The following is a 16,066-nucleotide window of genomic DNA, read 5'->3' as shown; positions in this document are numbered from 1 at the left end:
TCCATCTTAAGCTCAGATGTAATTAAAAATTAAGTAAAACAAATGTTAAAAGTGTGAAATAAATGTCTCATTCACACATCTCTCTCTCTTCTCACTATAAAACAAAAATCCCTTAATATAGTCTTAATTAGTCCTTGATTTACCCCTGAAAACATATCAAACACATAACAACCTTCATTCATATCACGATTCCTGCCTCGTTCATGTGTTTCCCTCGCCCTTTCTGCCTCTGTCCTCAGCCCAGCACTCGCTTCCTTATCCTTGCAGTTCTCCACCTGTCCACCAGATGTCCCCGGACTTTCCTTCCTGTTTTCTGCACCCACCTGCTCACCTGTTGCCACTCTGTAACTGTCTGCACCTGCTGCCCATTCCCTCATCAGCTGCTCAGTACATAGTATTCAGGTCTCAGTCATTCATACCTGTTGTTAGGGAATTTTCCATCTTTAGAGGTTACAAATTGGGTTACATTGGGTCAAGCTTGGCTTTGAGGTCACACTGTAATTCTTTATCAGAGATTAAGATATCTTCTCCTTGAGACTTCAGCTGTCTGTGATGTTTTGGGGAAGGCAGAAACTTCTCTGATAGACGGTATATCAGCATTGCCATGGTTACCAAGGTCAGAGGAGGCTTCCCTAAACAACACAGATAGGTGGATGACACAGTCAGATGTTAAAACCAAAACTGCTGAAATTGCATGCAACGTGACTTAAACGGTCACGGGTAAAGTGCAGTCCCTTGTTTAGAAACTAGTGAACCAATCAGACTAATTTTTCTCCACTTGGCCGAGTGCTTTCAATAAACATTTTCAACATTAAGACATCAAAAGTCTCGTGTGCGCTTTTCTCCACTGCTGACCATCGCTCAAAATATCCACAACACCTGTTCCTGTGGTTTTGACCTTCTGACTGTTTTTGACCTGCCTGCCTACCTTCACCCTTTGGACATGTTTGCCTGATCAGGCGGAGATTGTGACAACTACGTAGCTGCAGATCCTGTTTCAGCTCCACCTAGTGCCCTGCCTGAAGGTTCTGCACCTGATCTGCCATAACCCTTGTCTGGATCCCCTACGTCCCCTGTTGCCTGTCCAGCAACCTCATGTGCTGAGCCTGCTACCCAGTCTGCTAGTTTTGGGCCTGCTTGTCTTCAGCCTGTCTTCAAGTCTGCTAGCCTTCAGTCTACTTCTGCCGCAGAGTCAGCTAGCCTCCTGCCTGATCCTGCCCATGAAGACCCCCAGCAGTCCCCTTTCTATGGGTCTCACCTTGCCATTTTCCAGGCGTACCCTCATTTAGGAGCCCCCCAGAAAAAAGCGTGGTCTCTATAATTCCCAAGGCTGTTGGCTTTCTCTGCTGTTCAGCTCCTCTGCACCGCCCAGCGCCAATGAATCTTCACTGCCCAGCACCACAGCTGATGCCCAGCTTGTTCTCGAGCCGTCAGCCGCCCCTGCTGACACCCAGTCAGACTTCCAGCAGTCGGCTGCCCCTGTCGACACCCAGCTGAAGCCAAACCTTCAGTAGTTGGCTACCCATGCTGACTCCCTGCCAGATCTTCAGCATTTAGCTGTCTCCGCTGACATCCGGCCAGACCATGAGCTGTCAACCATCTCCGCTGACACCCAGTCAGACCATGCCAGACCATCACCCACTGACCGTCTCCACTGGTGCCCAAGAAGATCTCCAGCCGTCGTCCGTCTCTGCCAACATCCTGCCAGACCTCCAGTACTCGGCCGTCTCTGTTGACCTCCAGCCTCTTGGCTGCCCCTCTAAGTGGCTTCGTTGATGCCTCGACCCTCAGTGTCAGTGACCTCCAGAGCTGTGTCACCCATGACGTCGACCTCCAGAATGCTCCCGCCTATGTCGATCTGCAGAGTGGTCCTACTTACATCGTCGACCTCCAAAGCAGTCCCACCTACGTTGTCAACCTCTGGAGTGACTCCATGTGACTCATATACACACTAATGACAGTCTGTCCATTAATTTGAAAAGGTGAAAACTAATTTAAAAAAATAACTTAATTTCCGAAGCCCTTAATTAAAATTAAATGGATTTTATGGGATATTTTCCCCATAGTTCACACATTAATTTGAAATATTTGACAAATCCACAATTTTCAGGTGGAAATTGATATTTCAATTATTTTTCAGTATTTTTAACATTCAATATGTTTATCCCATATTTGAGGATGGATAAAACAAACCCCTCTAAAAAATACAAAGAAAGGGTTGACTTCCATTTTATTTGGTCAGTTTAAGGGAAGGTTTATTCAAACATCCCTTGCACGTGCAGGTAATCCATTAAAAAATACCTTAATACACAATCTCTATCATTAATGATACTCTTAATATAATATAAATACTATAATTACATCATTATTAACAGGTACATTTTAAATAAAATATTATGTGATTCAGTTTCATAGTGCTTTCAAATAAAGACAACATATTGTTTCTTTATATTTATATTTTATTAATTTTCACCGCACATGTTCAGGGAAACACATGTCAATATGGATTTGTTACATGAATATCTATTGCACTATAGATATTTGTTATTTAAAAATACATGTTATGAGATGGCATTAGACTGGCATGGCACCAATATAAATCTCTTTTTTTTTTTAATAATAATAAGAGTTTGGCATGTTACTTTTAAAATTAGATATATCAAGACACAGAATTGTGGGCACACATCATGTACAGTACTTGACACTCAAAACCCCAGAGCAAACAAAACAGCGACCTGCTTCACTCGACGCTGATTCATTTACAGCAGACAACGTGATCCGCCAAAATGGTTTCCTGAAGGCAAATCAAGAGCTTGCTTTGAAGGAGATTAGCTTTTATCAGACTGGCTGATGGTAGCTGATGTAAGTGCATGAGCGATAACTGAATTTTGATATAGCAGCCATGTGAATATCCATATCAAAGCAAGGACTTGAACAGAGCGGAGATGTGGTTTGATTACAGCACGTGTTGGTAAATGCTATAAATCTTAGCCGGAAAAAGAGCGGATATTAAAGCAAAGCCCTGTCGAGCTGAAGATGATGATTGGGTAAAGTGCTGAATGATGGAGGCGTGTTTCCACCTGCCTGAGGACCAGTGCTGCTCCTCATGAGAGGGTAAAATACAATCAGCTCTGCACAGCAACCACTCAGTAACCATGTTAAACACTCTGCGACACGTCATCCTGTCCTGACGAGAAAAAACAAACCCTTTGTCCCAAATTCACACTATAGCATAATGACCTATAATGTGTTTATGATGTAACAGCTGAAAGGAGGAGCAACTTCCATCACCGCCTCCAGTGACGGAAGTAATCCTTAAAAATAAGTAGCGGCACTTATTCTTGAAAGGCTTTTCCATGATTTACTGTGGGTTGGTGTGTACCTCACTTGTTTTTTGTGATGTACTAATGAATACATCTAAATGTATTTTACAAATTTGACATTAGCTTCCATTGTTGCATTGCATTCTTTGTACTTTCTTGTGTTCTCAACCGCCATAAATGCTAGCATTGTGAATACATTTAATGTCATAATGCTCTTGCACTAACTTGCCAGTTTATTAGGTTACACCCTAAATAAGACTAATGCAGTTTTATACTACAACCCTGCATTAAATCCTACTTTCATGAAGGTAATGTTCAGTTTTTATTGTCTCTGTTTCAGAAAGTTGTTTATTTTATGGTCATTTTGGAAGCTGTGGGTTTGTGGTGCTGTTTAGCTGTATTGGGTTGTATACTTAGAGGTGTTTCTAATATTTTGACATTCATATGAATTATAAAGTAGACTAAAATGCCTCTCGGCCATTTTCTGATCTGCCATCTCCATGGCCAAGGTAGGTTTAGGCGATTAAAACTATTCAGCTATGTGAAACATCATGGTCGCCGGTTAAAAGAAACCAACATTCATGGTAGCATAAGTGAATCGTGGTCTCCCATCTAAAGGTCACACGCTTTGTACACCATCCACCGAGACCTATAGAAAGCAGGTATTATTTCCACAGCAATGAGGTCACTTGTTAGGAAACTGTAGACAGACAGTCTATTAGCATATAGTATGGAATTGGGACACAGTTAAGAAGCTATTAGTAACAGGATTAAAACTAATAGTAACACTGGCTAATGCATTTTTTTTGCCTAATTAGCATTGGATGACACTAGCATCCCATACTGGCTTGTGATCACAGCTTTCTGAGTCAAACCACAACGACACTTACACAGCATTTATAGCTATACAGGACGTTACACAAGAAAATGCCTCTGAGCGCGCCTTTGTACTGTATGTTAAATAGCTTTCTGCCACAATATCTGGCAGCATGGACTTTAACAGCCTCTACTAAACGCTTGGCTGGTGACTGGTGTTAATTTCCCACCCTGGTGGCGACACAGAGACACAAAGATGATTAGTATGCATGTTTAGACCTGCAGTAGGTTTGTGTTTGTGAGTTTGAGTTGTGGGAAGACCGACGGTGTACACACATGCTCAGGGTTTGTCTGGTACAAAAAATATAATGCGAGGTAAGAAGCGAACGAACATAAGAAGAAACATTTAAACGCCAGATAAAGGTGGCTCAACATAGCTTTGTTTTTGTGATTTTTTTTTTTTCCTTTTTTTTTGGCACAGTCAGTAGCCCGCATCAGTGCAATGCAGCAAGCGAGCAGATCCCCCGAGCAGCAACACACAACCAAGCTGAGTGAGAAAATATGGCACTGCTTTGAGCTTTTTCACAGCTGAGAACAAGCCCGCTGCTCTTATCCCTGACAGTGTGAATTCTTTAATACAGTGCATGACGAACCAGCTCCATTGTCTAATTAGTTATTAATGACATTTCTGCCGCTGTGGAGGGCTCAGCACAGCCAGATTTATGTAACATTACTGAATGATAATTATCAGAGCTCTGGAGAACATGCTAATCCGCTGCATAATTCATCACCACACAAGCCTACTTCAGTCAGCTGATCAGTATTCATGAGGATCGGCGTGCTTTTGGCATTTTTAGTGCTGTTGAACTGCAGCTACATTCACGACTTTTGTTTCTTTTTACATTCAGCTTTTAATCTACCTTCTGAGTATTAATACGTTTCGTGTCGTCGGGGGAACGTTTAAAGGTCGTTGTCGCAGACGTGTTCGTAGCATGATCCTAAGAAAGCCACTGTTCTCGCCTCTGGTTGTGGTTGCTGCTGTACATCAGTGAAGCATCTTGTTGGAATCTGTCAAGCCTTTTGTTTCACAGTATAGAGATACAAGATCGGAAAAAAATAACCATTTTCTTGTCTATTTGCACTGATGTCCCTGGGGAAAGAGGCAAAGCAGTCAATGGTTACATATCACATTCTTAACAATGGCATAAAAACCCAAACCATCAAGACAAATTGTCACATACATAGGCAGCAATGGTAAAAATCAGCATCAGCAGAGCAATAAAATACAGAACATACTTCACAGATCTAAGTAAAAGCCTTTTTTTTTTTTTCTCCTGGCAAACTATGAAATGTAACTCTACTATGCATTTCCATTTAGCTCCATCTGCCCTTATGATACTGTAATGTAAGTATGTGTTCACTGAAATTGCTATAGCGTTAACACCTTGTTCACATCTTTACGCATTGTCGGTTTGACAGAAATTGAATGTCATTTGCAGCTCTTCTCCCGTTGTCGCTGTTCGCTCTCTGTTTCCCCAAAAAAACTGATGGACACTTGGGATTTTTGCACTAATATACACAGAATTAGCAAGAAGATCACAGCTGTTTGACAAAACTTGCAACCATCATCTCTCCATAGTAAATTACCCAATAGAAAACATCCAGAATTAAAATTTCCGCAGTGGTTGATACAGAAGAAGTTAATTATTTCATGAGTTTGCTGTTCAAAGATTCTGAGGGCGGTTTGATGCATGCAGCTAACTTTAAGTAACTTTTTTTTTTCCAAAGGAGTTGTAGGCGATGTTATGTTTTTCACATCCTGATTCTCTTGGGAGGATGAAAGGACGATTGCATGTATAAAGAAAAACAATGGACAAAGCTGTGAACAAGGCGTAATAATGATGTCTGATACCATCTGATAAAAAGATGCAAGAAACTGCCTCGTCTGAGGAGGAGGTGCTGAGACACAGTGATGTTCGAGAATGAGCTCTTGCCCACCCACCTACTTCCTGTCAAAAAGCTGACACTTCCTCCCTGTGATGTTGTTAGACTCAGCTGCACTAATTATAGCGCCAAGTCCAACCGAGTCTGCAGTATTCTGCCTTGACTGCAAAATTGTGCTTAGGAGTTTATGTCCCAGAAGTGTTAAGGCTTTTTAAATTTCAATACCAGACATTTTTTTCTAAGTACTAATGAGCTATACCAATGTTTAACAAGATGAATGATAGGATGTAAGAGCGGTATTAAAGGTTTACATATTCACAAATAAGCACAATTAAGTCAAAATAAGTAAAGAAATGGTAAAAAGAATTGGCCTGGTATTGGTGTTTTTTTGTTTTTTTTTGCCCAACTCATAGGATATGTATATCTTTCTGAGTCAGAGAAGAAAGGTTCGCAAAGCACCTCATCATGGTTGAATCTAGTTTGAACTTGCAAGACATGTCAATTCATGGACAGTAACTCCTAGTCACTTTAGTTTTGAATGTTAATGTATGTTTTTTTCCAGTTTTGTTCTCATTTAAGAAAGCTGCAGCTGCAGATGTGTTGTTTTATGCTAAAAAAAACAATGAATTTAATCACTCATTCTGATGTTTTCTGGAGTTTTTCCTCTAAAAATTAATATGAAATAAGGTGAATTTACACCATACAACCCAACCATGTACTTCAATGCTCTGCGAACCTAACCTCCTAACAGCCGCTCCTTGTCATTGGGAGCCAGTAAGGATGAGGGGTTAGCATTAGCGTTAGCTGCAGTTAATGAAGCCACAGGGTAGCCACAGCGAGCAGGAGCGACGGCCCCAAGGTGGAGGCCAGGGAGGCGGCCAAGAGCCTGCCGTCGTTCACCAGCCTAAAAGAGATAACCTCCACCTTGAATCCGTCCTCGGTGGCCATGCAGCGGAAAACGCCTTCCTTGAGAGGCGTGTCAACGACCGGCCCCAGGACGCAGAAGTCCCCGGAGAAGAGGCACGGGTAGTTCTTGGCGCAGTTGTCTTTCTCCCAGCGGTAGGTGGCGTGGAAGGAGTGCACCGGGCAGGGGAGAAAGATGGAGGTGTTGGACTGCACCATCACCTCTCTGGGGGAAGTTCGACGCAGCTTCAGCGCTGTCGGGGTAAAAAAATATAAAGAGTTTTATACCAAAATTAATTGTTTCAAATGTGTGGTGTTGACAAAGTAATTGCACTTAGAGAGACTTATTAATAGTGGTATTAACATTAACATATACAGTATATCTGTCAACACCTGTAATATCTAACACAATAATGATTTAGTCCATATCCAGATCATTTTTATATTTGCTGCTTTAAACATCTATTGTTTAATAGATCTAGCAAGAAGGGCTCCAGACCTTCAGGGATCCAAAGTCTCAGTATTCATTATATGTCAGTTGGTTTGCGGTTGCCAAATTAATTTGGGAATACGGTATGCATCACTGAAGTACATTATCAACTGGAGTGATAACTGCCTTTCATTATTACCTGTCTTGTACAGGGGCACTGTGCCAAGAGGGGCCACATATCATTTTTGCCTCACAGGTTAATCTGACCGTGATCTTTACAAGAGAAAGACATCACACTGAGGCGATATATTTTCAGTTTCAGAAATTAGGACCGCTGCATCCAGAGTTTTAACCTTCATCATCAGAAAATCTAAGGAAGATGTCAAGAGTCCCGCCCCAAGTAATCACCTGACGAGCTCTTACAGTACCTACATAACATCAAGGGAAATATCATTTTTAAATGTTCTTCTGCTGATTACAAAAAATGTTATTATGTGGTCATTATTTTGCCATTTTATTATAACAAGTAATTGCTTTGTGATGTCTTTGCAACAAGCTGTGAAGTACGTGTTTCCATGATTACAAAATAATTGGTTTGACAATTCTGAATGTGGTTGATATCGCATAATAAAACTAATTTTCCACATCCTTGTCCTCTGCGGGACCCTTCATTCATCAACAAAAATGGCACCGAAAAATATAATATTTCATGCACCATTTGTATTATGTCCACCAGAGCTTGGTAGAATAGCACAATTGCAGAATGTGTTATAATTGTGATTAAGTATGGGTTTTTTAAACTCTAAAAATAATGATGATTGCTGTGTTTTGTGCAATTGCTGAAGAACTCCAAGATATCAATGAAATGATTAAAACACATTACTTCTCATCATCTTAAGTATTATTTTCTGGGTAGTGGGACCGAAACTTGTAAATGTCTCCACAGGTGGGACACCTTCTGACACAACTGGAAATAAATGCAATGTTAAAATCAGATCCCTTAAGGAGATATCCTTCCCTTCAGAGGGGAGTAATTGTCATGATTAGTCGAGGTTATAACTAGGTTTTGAGCTCCACAGCAGGGCAGCCCTTGATATATATATATATAAAAAAAAAATCTCCCTGTGGGTTTTTGGACTCTGCACAATTATATGATAATCATCTTTTTACTGTAGCTGCTCAGAAAGGTTCCTATTTTGGTTTAATTAAGATACAGAGAGTGGGAGAGAGCAGATAAGGGCTCACCAGCAGCTTCCCCGCAAACTGAGGAGTTTGAATGGTCCAGATTCTGAATGAGTGCCCTGTTGGAAAATAATGGAAAGGACAAATTAGCTGCAATAAATAGTTTCACAAATAGCTTATGGGCCTCAACATCAACCTACTGGTAAATTAAAACATGCAGAGACAAATCATTCAACAATGTCAAGGGGGGGGGGGGGGGGGGGGGGGGTAGAGGCTTATTACAGATTGATTTTCATATGTTTACTTAAAATTAGAAACGCATAAGATCCATTAAAACAAAAGCATTTTATTAACCACGTGAAACACAATCAACAAGACATTTTTGGTGTTTTTGGTGATCGTGGTGTTTTTCTTTGAACTGCAGTTTCTTCACAGTTAAAGCATGTTTCATCACCTCAGGGCCAATGATTGTCAGAACACACAAAGCTTTTTTTTTTCTCTCTCTGAAAGTATTGAGACGATGTTCTTAAAATCTCTAATGCTCTAATCGTCCCTCTCATCTTTTGTCAGCTTGTGTAAAAAAAAAAACAGCCAATAGCTCTTCAGCAGCGACGTCATATCTAATCATACCCAGTCGTGACGTTGTATCCAGGCGGGATGGCAATGCACTTCCTCCTGGCCCTGTCCCAGCCGCAATACGGATCCCGAGAAAGGATGCACTCCCTGCATGTGTCGCCATAGCGACCGCAGTCAGCCAGGGGCAGTCGCTGGACCTCCATCGCTGTAGCAACATACAGGTGTCCCTAAGAAGGAAAAAGATAAAACAGAATAGCCTATGTGAGTCAATAACAACATTAATATTTTTTTGAATAATTCAGTGTAAAAATGTACTACATTTTCACCATTTTTATGCCAAAATAATGATATGCAGTCAGTTTCTTCCCAGGTCTGTTTAATTTTCAGGGTAGCATGATACAATAAAATTGTTAACTAGACTGAAGAGTTGGTAATCCCAAATGGAAGATTAAATGGTCTCATTCATCTATATAAGCATATTAATTCATGTATTAATTCCCTCATTCATCCGTTAGGCAATCAAACCTAAAAAAGCCAGTGGCCATGTATCGTCTAAATTGAAATTCTGGCAAAAATGTTTAATTCTGTAGAGATTTCATTAGAGAAATGAGTGAGCAATTAATTATGCAGGAAACTATTTCAAAAGAATTTCTGGTTTTATTTTTCCAACCCTAATTTTTGGAAACACTATGTGTTTATTTTCTCAATATTTCCTTGCCATAAATTAAAATCCAAACAATTTAGTGTCATCCAAAAATGATGCAGATTAAACTGCGGGAGCATTTTTTTCTGATGGTGGTGCTGTAACAATCACCTGACTTTCTTAATGTTTGAAAAACCTTTAATGATTGAACTCTCAAACAATGAACAAACACTACGATTACAGTATAAATTCCTTTTTTTCCCACTTTATTGTTACGTTATGCAGCTATAATTAATCTTCCTGACTCTGCCGCTTCTCTCAGCATGATGTCTTATTTATGATGAAAGCAGGAATGCAACTGAAAACACCCAGCGTAACATTATACATCATACCTTTTGGGAGTCGATAGCCATGTTTAGAACAGGACCCTCATTGTGAAACATCGAGTACTGAGATATGATGAAGACTCCCTCGCTGGTGTGAAGAACTTTGAGAACTTTTCCTTGCTCTGTTGAAATAAGGAAAAAAAAAAGACAGGTCTATATGACAGGTCTTCCACATACACAACAGTCCTGTCATTTGTCAAAATTTGTGCATCCTGGTTTTCTCTCTATCTGTGCTACGGCCTCTGTTGTGCTGCCCAAAGTGTTTCCACTTGCACAGCTTCCATTTTTGTAAGGCAGACTAGAGTTTTAGAAGTTTTCTGAACAATCATTTTGAAGGAAGAGTTTTTTTCTGGAAAGAGAAATAGTGTAACCAGCCATGTTTAACCTCGACCACAATAATACGGTAGAGGAAGTCTGTTACTCATACTGCTAATGATGAGGTTGAACTCTTATGAACTCCTTGAATAAATTCAGCTGTGGAAATAAAGTAACTTTGGATTCCGGGTCGATTACAGAACTTCAATGCTATGTTTTGTTCCCTGAATGATGTGATGCATCATTCAATGTCCCAGTACTTCTATTTTGGCCTCCGGCTGGGATCCTTTCCATAGCAACAGCAGACAAGTGCTATTTGACATACTAATATTATGAAAAACTATGTTGAAATATTTGTAACCAATGGCCGTGACATTGACCTACATTATTGTATAAAGTCTGGATTACAAATTGAGCACAGCAGATAACTGGAGTCCCAGAGGTTCCAGACCAACTGGTTCTGCTAGTTTAATTAAAACTATGTTGCACCACTGTAGCATATTATCATGATACGGGTCTTAAGGTCCTGCTTTACTTGGGCTCTGTGTCGAAATCTATTTCAAGACCTGCATTATTACATTTTCATTCTTTTTTTTATTCCTAAATTTATTTGCATTAAATCAAATTACCACACAGCAAACCTGGGGCCAGGTAGGAAAACTACAAGCACAAAGACTGGACTGAGGGCGGTACAAAGGATCCATGGACCTGATTGCAGATTAATCTGGCAGTGTATAGTATCATTACATTATGACTGCAGCTCAACAGGGAAACACTGTCTGAGGAAACACAAAGAGGGAATTTGATGCTAAAAAGACTGTAAATGTGGCAAATATCCACTTGAAATGACTAACTCAGACTGCTCATATAAGCTTCAGATATATTTTTGTTTTCATTACGCTTTTAATTTTAGAAAATTAAAGTGTTACGATAAGTGTTCATGAAGTGTTCTCTTGGGAGCACTTCACTTGTGTCAGTAGCTTAGCTTTATCTCTAAGGAACACCCTCAACTCCAGGAGTGATGTCCAAATTAGGAAATGTGCGTCATGTAGCAGGTGGATGTGACTCCCCTCGTTGAGACCTGCTGATAGACGTAACAGTGGAGCAGAGGAGAGACACTGAGATAGTGATGTAACCGACCTGTGCACAGGTATTTAACTTTTTTTTTCTTCCTGAAAACAAATAATTTTTAAAATATTTGTATCAACCAAATATTTGTAAAAAACCCACTATTTGTGCTTTGCTGAATAACGTATTTGTATTTAGGGTTAGGGTTTTCACATGGACACATGACTGTTGTTTTCAGACAGACATGAAAAATGGTGAACTTGTCCCTTAAGGTGTGAAAAACGTATCTGGAAACAGCTCTGAGACAACTTCACTACTCTATGGACCCTTTGCACTGCAGACATTTTGACTTGTCAAAGCATGTAAAGCACAGATGTAAACATTAACATTAACGATGGCTCCATACCATTAATTGTTTCAGTATTGTCATGTCAGTGAGTAAACACACACAATACCAGAACCTAAAACTGGCTCACCTAAATGGAAGGCAGCCATCATTAATGTCAATAATTCCACCTTTGCTTTTTCCTACTTTGACAAGTCAAAATGTCTGCCAAGAGTCTGTTCACACAACAACAAAAAAATGTAATAACCAAACTGCAGTACTCTTTCAGCCAAGCTAATGTTGCTCCAATGATTAGTGGATTGCAGTTAACAGCTCGATTAGCAATTATCACAGGTGGCTTCTGCCAAACAGAAGTTAATTAGTAAAAGTTAAGATGAACAAGTTTGTTAATTGCATCAAGTCTATCATTACTATTGGCTGAAACAGAAGGCCTGCAGCATAGCTTGTTTTAGCTAATTATTCTGCTTTTGGAACTTTTGGTGTTTGTGATTTCAACGTGGAAAACTGATGTTCAGTTCTGCACAAATGGGCTTCACAGCACCAGGTCTGTGTGAATATTTACTCCGATCTCTCATACCGTCCAACTAAAGTCCGCATTATGAGTTCAAGAATGGGCTTCCTGTTTCCTGAACAAAGGTGTACTAAGCTCCAGCAGGCCTGCAGGGATTTAATACACCTTTGTTCTTTTTTTGCACGGTTAGTCAATAGTGCTGTCTTGCATGCCGCTTGATTTTGTAAACGGAGGAGTCATTACTCTAACTGTGAGCTATGACTCTGTTTTCTACAGTAGCCTATAACACTATACTAGGCAGCTAAGTACAGCATCACTCTCATAGATGTTTACAGTCTCCTGCTCTGCTCAGTATTTCTTTATTAAGTATTACCTTTTTTGTTGCTGAGTGCGGTCCGTTTTCATTGGACTGAAAGCCAATGAAAACGCTCCTCTGTCATTTCTATTTGCGCTCCCTTGCTGCGATCCTTTACTGCCTCCGAACGACCACTTCTTTGCTTTCTACATTATGACTTGAACACTGCAAAAAGACGTTCTAACTTGTTTTGTCTTTTGTCACATCTAAGATTATTTTACCTTCCCCCCACTGTGAAAATGTGATTACAGTGATACCTTTTTATCTCACATCTACATTTCCTGAATACTTCCTCCATCAGGCGCTTTTTCATTTGTAATTATGTGCTCGCCACGTGTTCTTGCTGTCACCTAGACTTCTTTTGTCCTAAAAAACTGCCTTGTCTCTTTTTTTTCATAAACTTCAAACCCTTTTTTCTCTGTAGTCACAGATAACATTCACCATTTTATCCAGTTTATTCTCATATGATCATCCTTTAATCCTGTCTACCGCTATTTTTAGCTCTTTTATCAAAACAGCGTATCAGCACAAAGATAGCAGCAAGACATTGTGAGGCGGGGAAAAGGGTGATGATGCTGAACTCTGCTGCATCTGCTGCTGCTGTTTTTTTTTTTTTTTTTTTTTAATCCAGGGAGGGTTTGCTGAGCGCACATATTCTTTTACAGGAATCACCTTCCCTTTACCTTTTTACATCCATACAGGTACACACATTTATTTTAACACACACTTAACAGCCTTGACTGTTGGACAGAACAGCTAATATACTCTTTGCTCATCGGTATCTTGGCAGTAATTCCCTCCGAAGGACAAAGTGCTTCTCAATATCCTCTGTCGACATATTTTTCTGGATTTAAAAATTCAAACTCACCGTCTTTTGCTAAAGAAAACCTCTTTTTCCCTTGTCTCTAAATGTGCAACTTCTACAAATTGTTACAGTCACTCACTTACCTAACTCATATTATTCCCAGCCTCGCTAACCTTTAAGCTATTGCCACCTCGAATGTCACACTGTGTGAAAAGAAATAGCTTCTGATATCAAACATAAAGTCAACTTGAAACAAGTGTTTGGCTGTGACATTTCTTCCATCCCTGAGGGGAGCTTTCTGCTGTATCGCCTACGACTGAAATGGTCCAAACAGCTTTATTTGTTTTGGTGGTCAATCTGTCAACGAGTTACTGAAGGTATAGAAATCTTTCTTTTGTTCTATTTCAGTCCCCGGCTTCAGAGACTAACTGCCCCAGTTTCTCCTCTGGCTCTCAAAGGTCTAATACCTTTCATAGCTCCTTTGCTGTTTTTTTTTTTTTTTCCTAAGTGACTCTTTAGAGCCTTGACACAACATTCTTCTATCGGTTCTAGCTGGCACTTGTCAGCAGACATTTGGCCGACTAAGCATGTTGGAGGCAGTCGGACAGAGAGAGAGAGAGAGAGCGGACTTGCAGTTCAGTTTAGCAAATCAGTGATTTCACCCGTTTTAAGTTTCTCCTGAGTTTTGTTTGTCTTTTCATGATGATTTGTTGTTGGCCATCAGCAGCTGTCTATGTAGTGTATTCAAGAGCAACTTTTAACAGATAATGTAAATCAACATGACTTGACAACATGTGTTTGATCAGTCAGTTAGTTATTGTTTCATTGTCCGTCTGTCAGGGTTCACCACTTTAGTCCAGACTGAAATATTTCAACAACTATTGGATGGATTACCATTCATTCATGGTCGCCAGAGGATGATGCCTACTAACTCTAGTGATTCTCTGACTTTCAACTAGTGCCACCAGTAAGGTAATTTGTTTTATTCATCTTGAAATATCTCAACATCTAGTAAATGGATTGGCACAGAAGTTTTTGCAGACATTCATGCTCCCCAGATGATGAATCCTACTGACATATATCACCATAAGGTTGATATCTGTGGTTTTTAATAAAATGTCTGGACAGCTAATGGAGCTTAGCGTAAATTCAGACAGGAAGACTATCTTAACCATTCATTCATAACCAGCCTTCACATCAGCTATTTAGAGGCGTCACTCCTAGTTATCAAATCAGATTCCTCCACGATCTCTAACCACCAATCACGGCTCAGCTGTCAAACTTATAAAATCCGTTTCCCCTCTCTGCCGCTGTCAGCTGTCATTTCAGAGCAATCATCGCGACCCTCCTCCACCCCATCCATCCACCTCCTCGACGTCTGCTCGCTCCTCTCCTCTTCATCCCCGATAACCATCTCGCCTTCTCCGCACCGGGCCGAGTCCTTCAGAAGCAGCGACCTACGCCACCAAGATCCACGCCATTTATCACCATTTATCCTATTCTACTCATGCATTATCCTCCCCCTTTCATATCCGGTGAAATCACAATGGAGTCTATTCGCCAAAGACACTTCATCTCTCATGCTGTTCAAATAAACATCATTTTCTTTATAGAACTGAGAGTCTCTCCTGATTGAATTGGATGGATTGCCATGAAATGTCCTCCTCAGGATAAACTGTGATACATTTGGTGATCTTTTTTTTTATCTAGTGCCATTATCTGGTCACAATTCTAATTTCTCCAATAATTTAGTTGATGTCCAACTACCTGTAAAACTAAATACAGCCCCTTCATCCAAGGCTATGCTTTGTGTTTAGGGCTAATTAGCAAATGTTAGCATGTTAACCAACAGAACTCCATCTTATACTGGCTACACATTATATCTGTACACAAGTAAAAGCTCGACAACAATCTTTGACCAGTCCTGGTAGATCACTGTATACCTCACAATCTTTGAGACGGAGGGATAAACTTTTCAACTTGTAAAAATCCTGTCTCATAGCATTAGAAATTCCTGTGCTGTGTTTTGATATCTGATTAACCTTTAGACTCATGAATACATTAATCGAACCGGCCTTCCTGAATCATATTTTATCGTCTCACAGGCATAATAAACAACGCAGCAACACAGGCCCCCTGCATCTGTTTTTAATGCAGAGCTTTGAGTGTCTGTAAAAGGACAAACATGATCAAACCAATCACTTAAATGATCGCGGAACTACAGTTTTATAGTAGTTTGATTTTAAATTAACTAAATATATTTTTTGAAAAGACACGAGACATTAATCAGCTATACAACATGTGAGTAGTTTTGCAACTGATTGCAGTGAATATCCTTGCCTGCCATGTTTTCAGGATGACGGATATTGAAGTCCCTATTTATTATATTCATAAATTCTGCTGCATTATTTGCTGGCTGGTGATCAAAAGGCAGGAATTAATTTTGTCAAATCCTGCAGCATT

General features: G+C 40.1%; 1 protein-coding gene across 1 annotated transcript in view; it reads right to left on the bottom strand.

Moving 5' to 3' along the window:
* Positions 1 to 5,471: 5,471 nt before the first annotated feature.
* si:ch211-113g11.6 (uncharacterized protein LOC559008 homolog) overlaps positions 5,472 to 16,066 on the bottom strand; it is a 38,846-nt gene continuing 28,251 nt past the window's right edge. Inside the window, exons 11-14 of the mRNA XM_044358789.1 lie at positions 10,210 to 10,325; positions 9,229 to 9,401; positions 8,662 to 8,717; positions 5,472 to 7,240 (exon numbers count right to left, since the gene is read on the bottom strand). Coding sequence (XP_044214724.1) covers positions 6,894 to 7,240; positions 8,662 to 8,717; positions 9,229 to 9,401; positions 10,210 to 10,325 — 692 coding nt within the window. The 3' untranslated portion in view covers positions 5,472 to 6,893. The remainder of the gene's footprint in view (positions 7,241 to 8,661; positions 8,718 to 9,228; positions 9,402 to 10,209; positions 10,326 to 16,066) is intronic.

Source organism: Thunnus albacares, chromosome 8 (genome assembly GCF_914725855.1).
Source record: "Thunnus albacares chromosome 8, fThuAlb1.1, whole genome shotgun sequence".
Lineage (NCBI taxonomy): Eukaryota > Metazoa > Chordata > Actinopteri > Scombriformes > Scombridae > Thunnus > Thunnus albacares.
The sequence above is the reverse complement of the archived record's forward strand: the minus strand, read 5'-3'. Positions and strand labels throughout refer to the sequence as shown.